Here is a 15,827-nt window from a genome sequence, read left to right on the forward strand (position 1 = left end):
AGATTACAGTGAATAATATGCCCAGACAAAATGGATTATTGTCCTTTCAAAAGCTGTCATTCTAAGGGTCTGCTACAATTCTTTGCCTGCATCTTAAAAACTCAAGCTGGGGTTGCCTCCATACAGTCAATATTTTGCAGGGGAGATTCAAGTACATACTGGAAATTTACTTTTGTGCAATTAAAGTGTATCAAAGCACTCTGTGACCCTGATGCAACAAATCCACTATTTTTATTTTTCTAAGGGATTCTATGATTCTATTAATGTTGGCAGTTAGGAAAGTGACAGGGAAAATACACTAAAAAGTTTGGGATGAATGAATGAATGATGCATAAACACCACACAAACAAAGTAGAATGATTGCTCATTGTCACATAAGCTCCAAGCAAACAATTCAGAAGAAATTCTCAATAAAGACTAGTCACAAGTCTTGTGCAAGCAAATCAGAATGCATATCCAGTAAACAGGTCCTCTGAAGCAGCTTCTGAAGCATGGGAAAAGTGGCAAGAGTACACAAGGATTCATAATGTTGAATTAACCAGATGTCCCTTTACCTTTACTTTTTAACTCTGTCACGAATAACTTTAGGAGGTGCTTTGGGAAGCCCTAGCATGACCTCTGAGTACTCGGAAACAGAGAAATGTTGTATTTCCCATAGTGTTCCTGTTTTATAACTTTACAGTGTTACAGTGGTACCTCGAGTTACAAACGCTTCAGGTCACAAACGCTTCAGGTTACAAACTCTGCTAACCTGGAAGAGTTACCTCAAGTTGAGAACTTTGCCCCAGGATGAGAACGGAAATCGTGTGCTGGCGGCAAAGCAGCAGCAAGAGGCCCCATTAGTGAAAGCACGCCTCTAGTTAAGAACAGTTTTAGGTTAAGAACGGACCAACGGAACAAATTAAGTTCGTAACTAGAGGTGCCACTGTATAAGGTCTGTTCCCCACAAAAACTGAAAGCACAATTTATGGGTGAAAAGTGCTAATTGTGCAGTTTTGTGGGACACCTGAATCAATGAAACTGTCTTCAGTATTTGGAAAGCCTCATTGACTAATTCCCCGCCCCCCCCCCCCCAATCTCTCATTATAGGATGCATCCATTGCACACAGATTCCACATGATGAGGGAAAAACATCCGGAAAAGTTTAATAGCAGGTAAATATCTTTCCCCTTCTCCACTGTCATTGTAGTGCTGAAGAAGGCAGTGTTCAGTAACTTTATGATGGAATTAATGCCATTTGTTTACATTGGATGATCTTCAACTATGGTTTACTTAAGAGTAGGCCCTCTGAAATTAATGGATCTAACTTAGTGGGTCTATTCTGAGTAAGTCTAAGGTGGTATTCAGCTATTGTGTATTGCTTGCAATTTTCCTGAGTTGGGGAGAGGATGGGTGGTACTTCTGCTCTGTGTTTGTCTAAGTTGGTGATATGGTGTAATGGGATGCAACAGATCTTGGTAGGAAGCCACCACCTGGCTCTGTTCTGTTCACCTGCTGGATGGCTAAAGAACCTGGCACGCTGGCCAAACATTTCCCCAGGAATATCTGTATGACAGTATCTGACCCCTGTAAGCCTAGGGTAGCCATCCTACTTAGGGACACCTCCATGATTTTAACAGCTGAATGGGAGGAATGAATCAACAGGTGATGCTTTGCCCAGCATGGAAATAGCAATTTCTGTGGGGTGCAGCTGTCAAAGACAACCCACACATAAGCTGAAGTTTGCCCACATTGTTTTCTCACCAATTTCTGTAACAGGCAAGGATGAAGTGCAGCCAGTAAAGGCTTCCACATATGCATAAAGCAAGGGATACTGGTGGTTCCTTTATGTTGTTTCACACCTTGTAGTAGGCATGACTTTTCCTGTGCTTCTCATTTGGTACTTAAATATGGGAGGCCAACATGTACTCATTATATATATTTGTGTGTGTGTGTGTGTGTGTGTGTGTACGCACACACACATGCATGTCACAGTGCAATGAAACCATGAACAAACCTTTTACCAGTACAAAACCACATGTTGATTAATATTTGGTAGGGTAGCTGGGTGTCTAGTAATATGTTCCTGAGGTGGGATCCAGCCCATGAGCCACCAGTTGGCCTTCACTGGTGTCGAGTATGATGGCTAAGGGATGGTCCTCATAGAAGCAGAGTTGGAAGGGATCCTGAGGAGCATCTAGTCCAACCCCTGCAGCAGAGAAATCTTCCCTCTTTTTTTGTTCGTATCAGCCCATAAGTAAGCGAGGTATCAGTCAAAAGGTATTTTAGCAAGGCAAAGGTAAATAATCTACTTCACTCATCTCTGTAAAACAAACATGTATTAGCATTTCTGTCTCTCCACTCCCTCAGGAACAGAGCCATTCACTGAGAAGGAATGTCCAAATAATGGCCATCTAGGACAATGCAAATATTATTTGAGGATTCATATATAAATCTGTATTACCTGGCCATCTCTGTTTGAGCCCTTCTCTTTATCTTTAACTCAACTGTAACTTGGTGGTTTGCTTTTTGGTTTTTTTTACCTGAAACTGTAACTGAAGAAACTCATTTCCCTCTGTACAGCAGTTAATTACGTCAGCCTCATGGCATGCAGTCCTGAGGCAATGTGGCCTATACCATTGTAGGATTTGCAACTATTACTATTTGCAGGTCTTTATACTTTAATTTCTGCATAGAAAGCTGCTAGAGCTTGGCTGTAAACCCAGTGCTATTCATTCACACTTCATAATTACATAGAAATTCCAGGGCCAGCAGGAACAGGCTATCAAGGCAAGGCACAACATCAGGTTAGAACTAGCTCACGTTTCACTTGCAGTTCATAAAAAAATGGTCCTGGCTTGCAGTTCACAAAAACGGGAGACTTGTCACTAATGGCCTGTGCAGGAGACATTCAGAGAATTACTCCTAGCATTCTTGTGTTCATAAATTTCTTAGAACTTTAACACTCCTCCAACCACACTCCAAGCTTAAAGTGAAAATCTCTCTTATCCTCTAAAATGTACCCCAGGGATAAAATCGCTAATATGGAATGAGAAACCTAAGAATGATGTAATGCTTTAATGTATCCCCTTTTCTTCTAACAGTTCACACAACTGCTCTGCCCCCCTTCACTGATGTTTAGCTCAGCTGTATATGTTCAGATGGTAGCCAGGTTGAATCATTTGGTACCTGCGCAAACATCAGGTTGGTGCATGCGCTCAGAAACCTTCCTGATGAGCTGAGCAATGCCATGATTTGCTTGTCACAAATTACCGTACGTGGTGCTGTCCAAACTAGAGAAAGAAGCAGCTGCCTATATGTGGAGTGATTGCATGAACGCACACTTAGATGATGAAGAATAAATAGGGAAATTGTAAAGCTATCTCACACATAATAACATAAATAATGTCAAGTCCGTTACATTTCTGGTCTGTGTACATCTCATATAGTTCCTTGTGGGTTAAGGTTGAAACCCATAGCATGCATTAGTTCAGACACAGGGTCTTCCAAGTGAACCTATGAACAAAGTAATATGGGGAAAGTTGATGGATATGAGAAACAGTTGAAGAATCTGGGCTTCAGGTGCTATCAGATGGGCCATCACATAGTCAAAGACTTGGGCCACATTCACACCATACATTTAAAGCACTGTGATACTACTTTAAACAACCATGGCTCCCCCCCCCCCAAAATGCTAGGAGCTGTAGTTTGTTAAGGGTGCTGAGAGTTGTTAGAAGACCTCACAGAACTACAATTCCCAGAGTGGTTTAACAATCAGACCTCCTTCACAGAGAACTTACCTTTCAGCCAGTGCTATTTTTCTAGAAAAAGAGGTGCCAAAGCTCACCATGAACTTTCCCCTTGTTCTCTTAGAATGGCAATGGCGCCCACCTGAAAGGTGCTGGAGCTGAGCTCTGGCTGGAAAAAAACCCACTACTTTCAACTCTCCTCCTTTCCCCCCACTGCAGTCTATAACTGGAAGTTCTGCTTTCTGCAGAAATCCATATTCAACAACCTTTTAAAAATGATTTAATATAGACAACATAATTTCTTCTGAGTGTTAGTTTTCCTTTAAGTTTTTTTTTCATTACTGCACACATCCCTGCCAATAGCATAGCTGTGTCATTAGACTCCTTGCAGATGGGTTCATTTCCCATTAATACTAATGGCAAAATGTTACATTTTTGCTTTGGCATGTTTGGCATATGCACACTGCTTCTAGGAAACTTAAGAACGGGTACCAGAATCATAGCCTGAAATGCCAGCTAAGTGCTTATGCACCTGAGTGTTTCTTGGTCCATGCTGTTACTTCTCTCTCTCTCTCTCTCTCTCTCTCTCTCTCTCTTTCTTCCCTCCCATCCAAAAATACTGGGTCTTCATCCAGTTTCCTGATCCTCTTGTGAAGCCATCCTCCATGGAGAGCAACCCAATCAACATCTCTACTTGACATTTAGTTTGCTGTGCCTTCCCACCTCTTATTAGTGGTTTATTTTGGTTAACCATGGATTTCCTCTCCAGGACCTGTGGACATGCATTTCTAACCAACTGTCTACACAGCTTTGGCCCAGCAGCAATCTGGGAACTTACAGAGCAGCTCTGAGGAAGGATGGGGCATTAGGTATAAAAACAGACTGAGGGTATCTCATCGTTTTCAAACAGTGTTCCTGGAAATCCTGGGGTTCTCGGCAGGTTTTTCAAGAATTCCTCACAGGGGAAACATAGCTCTGCTGTTGAACATATACTTTGCTTGCAGAAGGTCCCAGGTAATAGCTTTGAGAAAGAGACCCCCTGCCCAATTGGAGTAAGGAAAACTGGACTAAATGGACCACCTGGTGGATGATTTGGCTCAGTATAATGCAGCTCTATCTATCCTCCGTGTGTGGATAAACTTCCTTAAAAGTTTGCTGGTCCACTGCGACTAATCTGTTCCTGCAGTCTTCAACTAAGTGTGCATGGATGCATTCTCAGTTCATGAAAGAAAACAAAGGCTCAAGAGTCCCAGGCAATGCTCTGCATCATGTTCTGACTCAATATTCTAGAGCCTTTTAAGAGTCTCAGCATTTGTGTGTTAAGGGTGTGTGATTGTGCACACATCTGGCCTTGACTGGTTTGGGGTCTGATCACCCCATCCACTGCCTAGAATGCAACTCCCCACAGCTATCCACAGAGGTAATACAGCCACCAGGCCAAAAAAAGATTTTTCACCCCTGCCCTAGGCCATGCCCCTGAACCTTCTGTAATGCATGTAGAAAGTTTCACTAGTAGTCTACTTCATCCAGAGTCCTGCATCTGACAGACAAGCTTTGGACATTTAAGAGAAAATGCATAAAGGAAGGTCTGCTTGACTTTCAAATGCTTGTGGCGAGATGTGTGTGAATACCTTGACACTTGCTGAACCCATCTTGTGCACTGCTTCCAAATGAATTTGTGAGCAGAGCTTAGTAGTTACTCCAATCTTGACAAAATATTTAGGCTAAGCCTTAAATGGCTTATTTAAGTTTGAAAGCAGACAATGGGAGAGGGTGGTTCCTCCAGAGCCAACACAGTTTGAAAGAGGAATTGCTGCATGTTTTGTTGACTCCATTTTTGCCTCTGGTAAACAGGTTTTGACATTTTTGTATTTTTTTAAAAAACAAACAAACCTGCAAATCCTCACCAGACATGGCAGCGGAAGAATAGAAATGGCTGTGTACATGATTAAGGTTAATGGGAGTTGTAGTCCAAGCCATATGGAGGATGCCAGGTTAGGGGAGGCTGGTAATGTATAGAAGCCTTTATAAACCCCTTTCAAGTCAGGCAATAGTTTTCTGGATGTTTTCTCCAGCCTAAAATAGCACAAAATGCCTGTTTGTGCTATGCAAACACATTCTGACAATTGTTCCATTGGACAGAAGGATGCAGGTTGTGGCTTTACTTTCTCACATGAATTAATACCCAAGCCTTCTCTCTTCAAGAAAGCTCCAAGTAGACAACGCTTTTATAAACTGCTTAGAGGTTTTACTACGATCCAACGGTATAGAAATTTGGTTAAATTAAATAAAAAATCCAAAAGGCAAGAACATGCCTTTGTTTTGTTTTTTAGGAAGGAGCAGGGCACCACACAATGCGAAGAAGAGTATTTAGCAAGGAACCTAGTGAGATGCACCATACCTCTGAGCTGCCTTATTTAGATCTGGAGATGTTTTTACACCTACAGGTGGCCGGGAGTGGAACAGCTGCTGTTTCTGTCTTTACAGCATTACAGCAGTCCTTAAACCTTTGAAAGATTTCTGGGGACTGAGTAAGAATTTTGGTACAGGGAATGAAGCTCGGACATGAACACACTTCCTGTAAACAATCTCTATTAGGTTACCATGGTCTTAGGACTGCACTGGAGTCATCTTAGGCTAGAGAGGTGCCATCAGACATGCAATTAAAAAGAGAGAGGAAGTCCTCAGGCGCTGGGGTGAGAGTAACAATGCAAAGCATATTGGGATGAAGAGGACTCTCCTTTCAGCCCACACCATTTTGCTGCCTGAGGCAGAGCAGCAAATCCCTCTCCTCCAAAGTCAAGCTGCATAAAACCCAGGGCTCTTTAAGGTATTCTGCAATGTGAGGCAAAAAGTTGCCTGAGAACCCTAACACATACACATACCCCATCAGTAAAAATATAATAACAAACTAAATAACAATTTTCTGCCTTTTATGGAATCCAAAATCAGCCACCTGAGGTGGTTCCCTTACTCTACCTAATGGTAGGGCTGGCCCTGTTTCATTCTCTAGATTGTCTGCTGCTAACCCCTATCTTCTGATTCTCTTCCCCCTCCTGTTTTTTTTAAAAAAATCCTTCAATCCCAAGCACTGGATGTAGATGGAACCCAGCTCCACAGCCCAGTCTTAAACAGCATGGTCACTACTGATTATAACACAGTATGTTTATTGTAGGAGGGATGCTGTTCATGCATCCAGTGTTTTGACCAAGTCCTCATAATGTCATTGGCATAAAAATGCCAGCCAGTACCCTCTACCCCAGTGATTTAATCTGGAGTGGAAATCCAATCTGTTTAAAAACAACAACAACTACTACTACTACTACTTGTTATAAATGACCTGTATATCTGAATGGCTCATTGGGGGGCCCTCCAGACTAGAATTTTTTTCTGTACTGTATGTATTTTGCAACGTGTTATTTATAGGGTTGCCATAGTTCAAAAAGTAAATCTGGACACAAAAGTTGTTCAGCTTTTTTTGCGAAATCTAAAAAAAACCCCATGCGTTTTCAAGCAAGGAGGGCTAAATACCAGCCATGTTGGGACATATGGCAACCCTGTCTTTATAGTGCAATGTTCTACTTTAGTTTGTTGTGTGATGCTTCCCAAACATTACCACATAGTTGTTCAGAGTTTAGCAGAAATGAAACAAGAAACCAGAACATTTGCAGTAAAAAAAAAAGTTTTGGGATTTCAGTGGGAAATTATGGGATATGCACTGATGTAAACTGAAGCCGTGTGACCACCCCAATACTTTTGGAGGTGTAAATAGCTTTGAAAGCATGATTGCTTTCAAACCTAATCTGGAGTGGGGGCAAGGGAGTGGATGTGCTTATGGGTTGCCCTTCACAGAATTAGAGAGAGGACTTTGTGGACTCAGCATCTGGAAGGCCACAGGTTCTTCAACTCTAATCTCAGATCTGAAAGTCCCTCCTTTACATTAGGATCTCCCTGCTTCAGTCTAGGAACAGCAAAGGACCAGAACTGTATGATTACTCCATGTCCACCTTAGCTTCGACAACGGTTAAACCCCTGGGTTCCCAAGAGACCGGTTTGCAGCTGAAGTCTGTTGTCTTTGGGTGAAGACAGCTGGCGATAAGGGCTATCGGGAGTGTAAGCAGGAAATAACATTCATTGTCCTGCTCCACATCTTGCTGATAAGCTGAAGAGCAGTGGTCAAGGGTCAGAGGCAACTTGTAGCAAGCTGATCACACACTCTTACACTGACACACTTTGCTTTTCTATAATAGCCCTTTCCATATGTAGCCAAGGGCATTGTTAAGGGCTCAAGCCATGGGTGTTTTGCAATGAACCCCAGATCGTCTGCTACTTCCCCTCTGCTTTTTAAAAAACCTTTCCCCCACCTAAGGTGGCTGAGAACCCTGCAAAATGCAGTGCTGGTCCAGACACCCCAGTATCTTAACTGCCCAGAGTCATATACGCATTAGCATATGCAAACTTAATGGAAATCTGTGTTATAGGTCTGTACTTAGCAACCCTCCTGCATGTAGCGGTTGATAAACTAAAGCCTCTGATAAACTAAAGCCTCTGGTTCTAAGAATCTGCAAGGTTGTCTGCCTTGCAAGATGCAGGATATAGTCTCAAGCACTGAATGTCTGAAACTTGATCCTGAAAATGTCAGCTGTTCTGTGCACAGAGCACATTTCTGAGACATGTCGCATGATTGTGGAGAAATACCTGAAAACGTTTTGGTCGGTTCCTCTAAGACTGGGCACAGCTCCCAGGAATCAGGGACGAGGAAGCCATCACTCAGCACAGCTCTTAAGTGAGTGCTTCATCAGGCCACACCCTCCTTCCACATATTGCTTTTAGGCTTTTCCCCCTAGTCTCTCCTGAGCACTTCCTCCCCTGCAAACAAAAAGGGGGGGGGGGATGAAAAAGTATAAAATCTGCAAAGTTGTTTTTAACAAGCCACAGTTCAACATTATGCAAACTTTATGCAGACATGCATAATTGCCTCTTCAAAAAATTAACCGTGCAATTTTTGAACCTCTGACGACAACTCTAACAATGTCAGGATGAGGCGCGTAGCAGGGTGAAAATAAATACTGCCTGACATGTGTGTTTGCATTTAGTAAATCAACCTGTCTTCTCTGCCTTTTCTTTCTCGACTGAACGTGGGCGGGTTTCTCATCCACCCCACACCTCCTTACATTTTGCTGTTCTGCTCTTATTTGCCAGTGAGACTATGGCTTCACTGTAGTCCTCATTTGGAGAATCTAGGGGGAGGGTGGGTCCTAGGTTGGTTGTTCAACTCAGAGCCCCTGAACCTCTCAGACCTATTTGTGAGGAAACTGGCACAATCACTCAGAAATTCCTCCTAAGCAAATACCACTGAAGTGACTGAAAATAATGTAATATCCCAATTTCTTTTCACGTAGTTATTTTATTTGGTTGACTTGGAGTTTGGTGTTGTTGTTGTTTTAAAAAAAAGATTGCTTTTTATTTAAAAATGCTCAAGGGGACATATATCAAATAAAAGCAGCAACAAAGCAACAAATACAAAGGACACTGTACACATCCCATTCAGTTCGCTGGGCCCAATCCCCAATGCATTATCCCTATTATTGGGGCAGGAACTAATTTCAGCTAAACATATAAAGCGTACACAAATGTTTGCTCTGTGTCCCAAAATTGCAGCTGTTTCAGGTTGAGTCTGAGTGTATTCATTGAGTTATCTAAGGATATTTTACACTTAAAGTAGCGGCAGGGAACTTCTGCCCACCCTGCAATGTTGTTGGACTGCAGTGCCCATCAATCCTGGCCAGCGTAGCCAATGATGAGGGATGATGGGAGTTGTGATTCAGCGACATCTGAAGGGCAGCAAGTTCCCTATCCTTGAGCAGGTGCCTTATTTTGCAGTGTTGAGGCAACGCTTAGAAACTTCCAAGAAGATTCCATTGCTTTCTCCGTGCTGCTGAAGCAAGGGTTTGGAGTCCTGCTCAATTCTGTAGCCAGGTGTTGTTACAAAAACAAAAAAATGTAGTCACTCCCCTATCCCTTCCTCAAAGACACTTCTCTTCTCTTCTCTCACATTCGCTTTGTTCTGCTGACTCCTGTTTAATCAGCTAGCTGTTCTAAACATGGCAGCATTGATTGTTCTCGCATTCTGTGCATGAGAACCATGATTATCCAGCAAGGACACAGAGGCACTGTGCTTCTGGTTGTTATTGCATTTAGCGTTCGTGATTTCAATCCCTTTCTCCAGGACCAAATTGTTCAGCGAGGTTCCCACACAGTTTTATTAGCACAAGAAATCAGGTAAGCCTGATCTCTGTCCCCAAAGGCTCTTAGCTCAGTCAAAAGGCTAGTGCAGGACAATTTTCTTTTTCCAGTTTGAGTTGAAATTTTGGATCTTTTGCAGTGGAGAGCCGCAGCGATCATCAAGCTAACTGGGCCAAGTCTTATTATGAAGAAGTGAATGGTAGAGAGTCCATTTGTTCCATGGCTTTAGCCCTCTTGCCAGGACCTCCTTGCAAACATTTTGCACAAATCTGAAATTAGGCAAAAATTTTCAGAATTTTAATTCTGTTTCAAACAATTGAGATTCTCCTTTGAAAATTTCCCTTTTTTGCTTATACTTCTTAAAATAAAATAAAATATCAACATGAAGCCTTGTTGATGACTTTTGGGTTCATCCACACTTATCTTTGCTCCTTGCTTTCTAAGCAAAGGTCTGTGGTTTCTAGGTCTATGTCTGAGCATGGTTTTGTGTGTGTCCCAAAGCTTTTCCGGGGGAAATTTGTGTTTTACTGCTAAATCAGAGCAAATGGCAATCCGAAGAAAACCCAATTGCTGTTTGGTCCGATTCAGCAGTAAAATGTGGGGGAAGCTCTCGCTCTCTCTCTCTCTCTCTCTCTCTCTCTCTCTCTCTCTCTCTCACACACACACACACACACACACCATGCTTGGACACGGACCTGGAGAGCCCAGATCTTTGCCTAGAGATGCAGAGCAAAGCTAAGTGTGTATGAGCCCATAAAAGTAATAATGTTAAGTATCAGCTTAACCTTGAGCTCTTAAGAAGGTATGTACCGCCTGCTGTTATTGCACCTGCTGTCTTAATTACCCCACAAAGGAGATGGACTATGCCACCATTCCATGGTTGTGGTGCAAGACTTGCATTGGGTTCCAGGACAAAGCTTTGCATGACCCTCACAGGAACCTCAAATTGCTGTATTCCACCGTCATAGACAACAGCCAAGGAACTAAGGAGCTGTTTTCCCTGAGTCTCTTGCACGTGCACACAATGAAAGGAAGCTGCTGATACTGACCTATTATTGTTGCTCCTGATACATTTGCAGTGTTTTAAGTCATGTGCATAAAAGCTCAAGTTTTTCGCAAACATAGCAAGGTGCCACATGGAAAGCTGTCTTTGTGGTATTTCTCATGTTTCCAGCCTGGCACCCAGCTCCAACCAGCTTTGAGTGGGTGACCCTTGGTAGTTTTCCAGACAGTTGCCATCTTCCTTGGGATGATCAGTGTTTAGCGTGAAAAGCATGCAGTTTTTGCCATTTTACTGCATGCAGTCTGGATGGCATTCCTTGATGTTTCATGATGCTTCTGTTTCAGGAATAATGCCTTTTTCCCCAACATGAGATGTGCTTGTTGTTGTTGTTTAGTCGTTTAGTCGTGTCCGACTCTTCGTGACCCCATGGACCAGAGCACGCCAGGCACTCCTGTCTTCCACTGCCTCCCGCAGTTTGGTCAGACTCATGTTTGTGGCTTCGAGAACACCGTCCAACCATCTCGTCCTCTGCCGTCCTCTTCTCCTTGTGCCCTCTATCTTTCCCAACATCAGGGTCTTTTCCAAGGAGTCGTCTCTTCTCATGAGGTGGCCAAAGTACTGGAGCCTCAGCTTCACATTTGTATAATCTGGGGAAATCTGACTCTTATTTCTGGTAGCACTCCTGTTGCGGTTGCTCTGGAGAAGGCAGTCAGAGAATGCCTGTGGAGGATGATCAGCAATACCTTCCCTTTCACCAAGGCCATTTTGCACAAACACACACAAACACAAAATACTATAGAGGCTGACATTCTTCCCACTACACCAGTCCAGGTCACATGTGATCATCTACCTCCCCCACTTTTTAAGTGGCAATTATCACATCACCAAGCTTATTCTCCTCTAGAAATCCCCCCCCCCGCACACCCTTCATGAAAAACAGAGAAATGCATTGTTTGCATTCATTTTGTTTTATTCTTTGAGGAATATGGACACCTCCTCTATGCTTCACCTCCTTCATCACCTCCTCTATGCTTACAGGAGCCCAACAGCAGCATGGCTGTCCCTCTACAGCAAGGTGATCCCCCCCTGCCACCTATTCTGGGTGGATTACAGTAAAGAGAGATCTCACTGGTCCCAATCTTTCAACTAGGATTTGCAAATTTATTGTCCAAACACAGATATTTTGGAGTAAGCCTGGATAAGCACTCCAAGTTTTTATTTCTGCAGAGCCTTGGTACTCCCTCTGTGTAATGGTTTAAAAATGCCCCTGTGAATTTAGTCTTGGATCTCTTCCCTTCTCCTGCATTTCACCAGACCACCCTGCGCAAAAGATTATGATGCCAGCTGAGAATTCAATCGCACAATGGCCCTAATTTTCTGGGAGGCAAAAGATGTTCTTTTCTAGCTGTTTCCAGTGGCAGTGTGGTAGTTCTCTGCATGCAGACATTTGCAGTCGATATGGTGCTCAGTGACTGCTGGAGAGGAACAGTATGTTCGGAAAAGGAGATGATGGAGGGGATCTCTCCTTCTGTAATGCCCCCCTCTCTTTGTTCTCTCTGTCAGAATGAAGAATAAACTTTGGTATTTTGAATTTGGCACAACGGAAACCTTTGCCGCCACCTGCAAGAAGCTCCACGACTATGTAGAGATTGAGGTGAGTTTCCAGAGATCCTCAAATTGCCGCTTCTACTGGAGACTGTTGTCCGGGTGATTGCAGTGCCTCTTTGTTGCCCAGGAGACTATCTGGGTAATTCTTAGTGCTGATACAAATTTCCCTTCCGGCCCCCCTTTCCATTAAGCTGATCCTACACCTGTCACTCACAACCTGCTAGGAATACTCCTTAATGGGGTCTACTCTATGTAGCAGCTGTAACGTTGAAGAGTACCATGGAGCTCCTGCTGCCACCACCTTGAACCATTTCCAGGAGTTTTGACATGGCAGGAATGATGTAGGAATCAGCTTTCAGAGTTGCTATAAATTCACTGCTTCCGGAGGAGTAACCATGTTAGTTGGTTGTGAAAAAACCGATGAAGGACCCTAAAAACTGATAGGTATATACTGTATTATGGCTTCACCATTCACAGTCTAGACTGCAGTTCATCAGATGCCATGAGTGTTATAGCTATGAATTCAGAGGAAAGGGGGGAAATGTAAAAAGTCAGGTCAAGTGGCAATGAACTGTAAAAGGTAGAGTCGGTGACACTCCAAATTAAGAGTTATCCACACTTAGCTTTTGCCCCACACTTTCCAGGCACAAGTCCACACTTAAAAGCTCTGTGTCTAGGCATTTTGAAGGGGTTCCTTTTGCCCTGGAGCTTTCCCTGCAAAAAGCCACTCTTTAGTGCTTAATAGGTGCAAACGTCAATTTGGGGTTTCCATGCATTAACGTCAGTTCCAACTGAGCTTTAAAGAACAGATTTTTGTGGGGAAAGGTTGATTGGACATGCAGTTTTAAAGCATGCACTGTGCCTGGAAAGAACAGAGAAAAGAGAAAAGGTAAGTGTGAGTAAATCCTAAGTGGCCATTCACAATACCAATATTTTGTGATAACACTTCCACTGTAGCATTTCTCAGCTAATTAACACTAATAGCAGGAAAGAAACCCATTGTCCTTTCATGCTCAAAGCAGGTATGGATCAAATCCATTAGGCAACCATAAACTTTGCAGGCAATTAAGACTTGCCCACAGTGGAGATCTTCCAAGACTTGAGATGCTGAGTCAAGGTACCTATTATTTAGGACCTGTTCTGCTCCCATGCTGGTTTCCTGATAATGTGTGTAATAGACAAGGGGGGGGAAAGGATTTATACAAGTGGCTAAATCCAAACTACAAAGGGATCTGGTTCCTGTATTTCCAAACAAGCCCTTGCACTATTAGTCAATGCTGAGAGTATTTTTGATAGGCAAATAACATCAGCAACGGAGCTCCAAACTTGCTCGACCTTTTTTTTCCAGATTATAACAAATAACAAAGACTGCAATGTTTAATCAATTTAATCAACTGACTGATTAGATCAATAGATTAAAATGTTAATTGGCTAAAATGGTGCCACTGTTTAACTGGGTAGCAGGGTTGGAGGAGGGGCGTTCCCAACACACTAGGAATATATAGTTAGATGCATATGAAAACTGTAGGTGTTGTCCCATTTTAAGAGAGGCATTCTCCCATACACAAAGGAATGCCTCTTCTATGTAATGTCTGCTATGATATGTAAGTGCATTATCTAAAAACAAGGAAAGCATGTTGCTGCACTCAGAAAGTGTTTGGCCCAAACACAAAACAAATGTGTTAATCAGCTAAAATTTTGATCTTATACATTTTATTTAATCAGCCATACTAATAATTGAAGAACAGGTTTGTTGTACACATTTTTTCTAAACATTATGGCAGAAGTTTCAAACCATCTTGTAGCACCTTAAAGGCTTGGCCATTTATGATGGCATAAGGAAAGTGATGGGAAAATGCACTGGAAAGAGTGGAACAACACTTGCTTGACTCAGTGCCGTGGAACCTCTCAACAAGCAAATGAGAATGAATGTTCAGTCAGAAGCCGATGGTGTCTAACCTCCCTGCACACTTTGTGCCAGCAAATCAGGATGAATGCTCAAATAAATAGGTTGTCAGGAAATGACCAAATTAAAAGAAAGTCTGGTGCATTCTTTTAGTCTCCACTGTGCTTCCGAATGCAATGAAGAGGGGAGGCTAAGAAGCAGGTCCATTTTACCTCTTTCTTCCAAACATGGATCCACAGCCCAGGAGGGAGTCGAGAGAAAAGTTCCCAGGAAAGCTTTGCCTAAGGGACATTACTGGAGGGCCACTCCCCCCCCCCCCGGGGTTTATGACTTCCACAGCCTTCCTGAAAACAATCCCCATCTTATTGCTAACTGGAGCTGGAATCCTGCTTCAGGCTCACAGTTACAGATATGAGCAAGACTTTGGATTAAAGCACATTCAGATCCAGCTAACAATAAATATCCTGTTGCCCTTCATTGTTCAATGTGTAAACAGAAGCTTTCTTTTTCTGCAAACAGCCAGAAGTTCAGTCCAGCCTATCCTTTAGTGACATTGCCATCCACTGCTAATTTGGGTGTACGGGGGCAGTTTCTGAGGAAGCTCCTCAGATACCAAAGGCAGCAGTTGTGTGAAAAGAAAACAGCCATAGACACTAAGCAGCATTTTAAAAGTGCATACACATCACTGAGGGATCCTCCTTCAAGTGTACTTGTTGGTCCCAGCATCTGGGCTCTTGCCATCTCTGAAGTCAGTTGGAGGAGAGCAGAATTTAGCTTCTTCCCCTCCTCCTTACAGCTGTACTTCAGAGCTTGCCTGGAAGTGTGTGTGTGTGTGTGTGTGTGTGTGTGTACACCCCGTGTTTGCATGCAGCGATCTTTGGGCTAGATGGAAACAGCCTTTAATTAGAGAGGAGTGTGAACAGCTTGCCAGGGGTTGCTAAGAGCCCTGTCATTTTACTCTCTCTTTTTCTTTTCTTTTCTTTTTTTACACAGTTTGTATTGGGGCTTTGGGGAGGTGTGTGTTTTCTGTAAACTTCCTCCTTTCCCCATCGGTGGATAAATGAACCTTTCATTAGTTATTCATTAAAGCTAGAATGCAGAAACGTCAGCTGGCACAAAAAGCTTGCCCTGGCGATGGAGTGTTTTGCAAATGACTCCCCCTGTCCAACACAACAGAAGATGGCCTCCTGTCAAAAGCTATGCTCAGAACTAGGTTGCGTGGCAGTGCTTTTAAAGGCAACAGGGACGCGCCACCTGTTTTGAAGTCTTGCCCCATGATCCTCAGAGGAAGGGCTGTAGATCACTGGTGGAGCAGCTGCTGGAGTACATGCTGAAG

General features: G+C 43.1%; 1 protein-coding gene across 1 annotated transcript in view; it reads left to right on the forward strand.

The window, feature by feature from the left end:
- The window catches only part of DGKG (diacylglycerol kinase gamma), a 120,255-nt gene that overhangs the window by 78,691 nt on the left and 25,737 nt on the right, over positions 1 to 15,827 (forward strand). The window contains 2 exon segments of the mRNA XM_081006673.1: positions 1,090 to 1,154; positions 12,541 to 12,631. Coding sequence (XP_080862799.1) covers positions 1,090 to 1,154; positions 12,541 to 12,631 — 156 coding nt within the window.

The sequence above is a fragment of the Podarcis pityusensis genome, assembly GCF_964106645.2.
Source record: "Podarcis pityusensis genome assembly, chromosome: 5".
NCBI lineage: Eukaryota > Metazoa > Chordata > Lepidosauria > Squamata > Lacertidae > Podarcis > Podarcis pityusensis.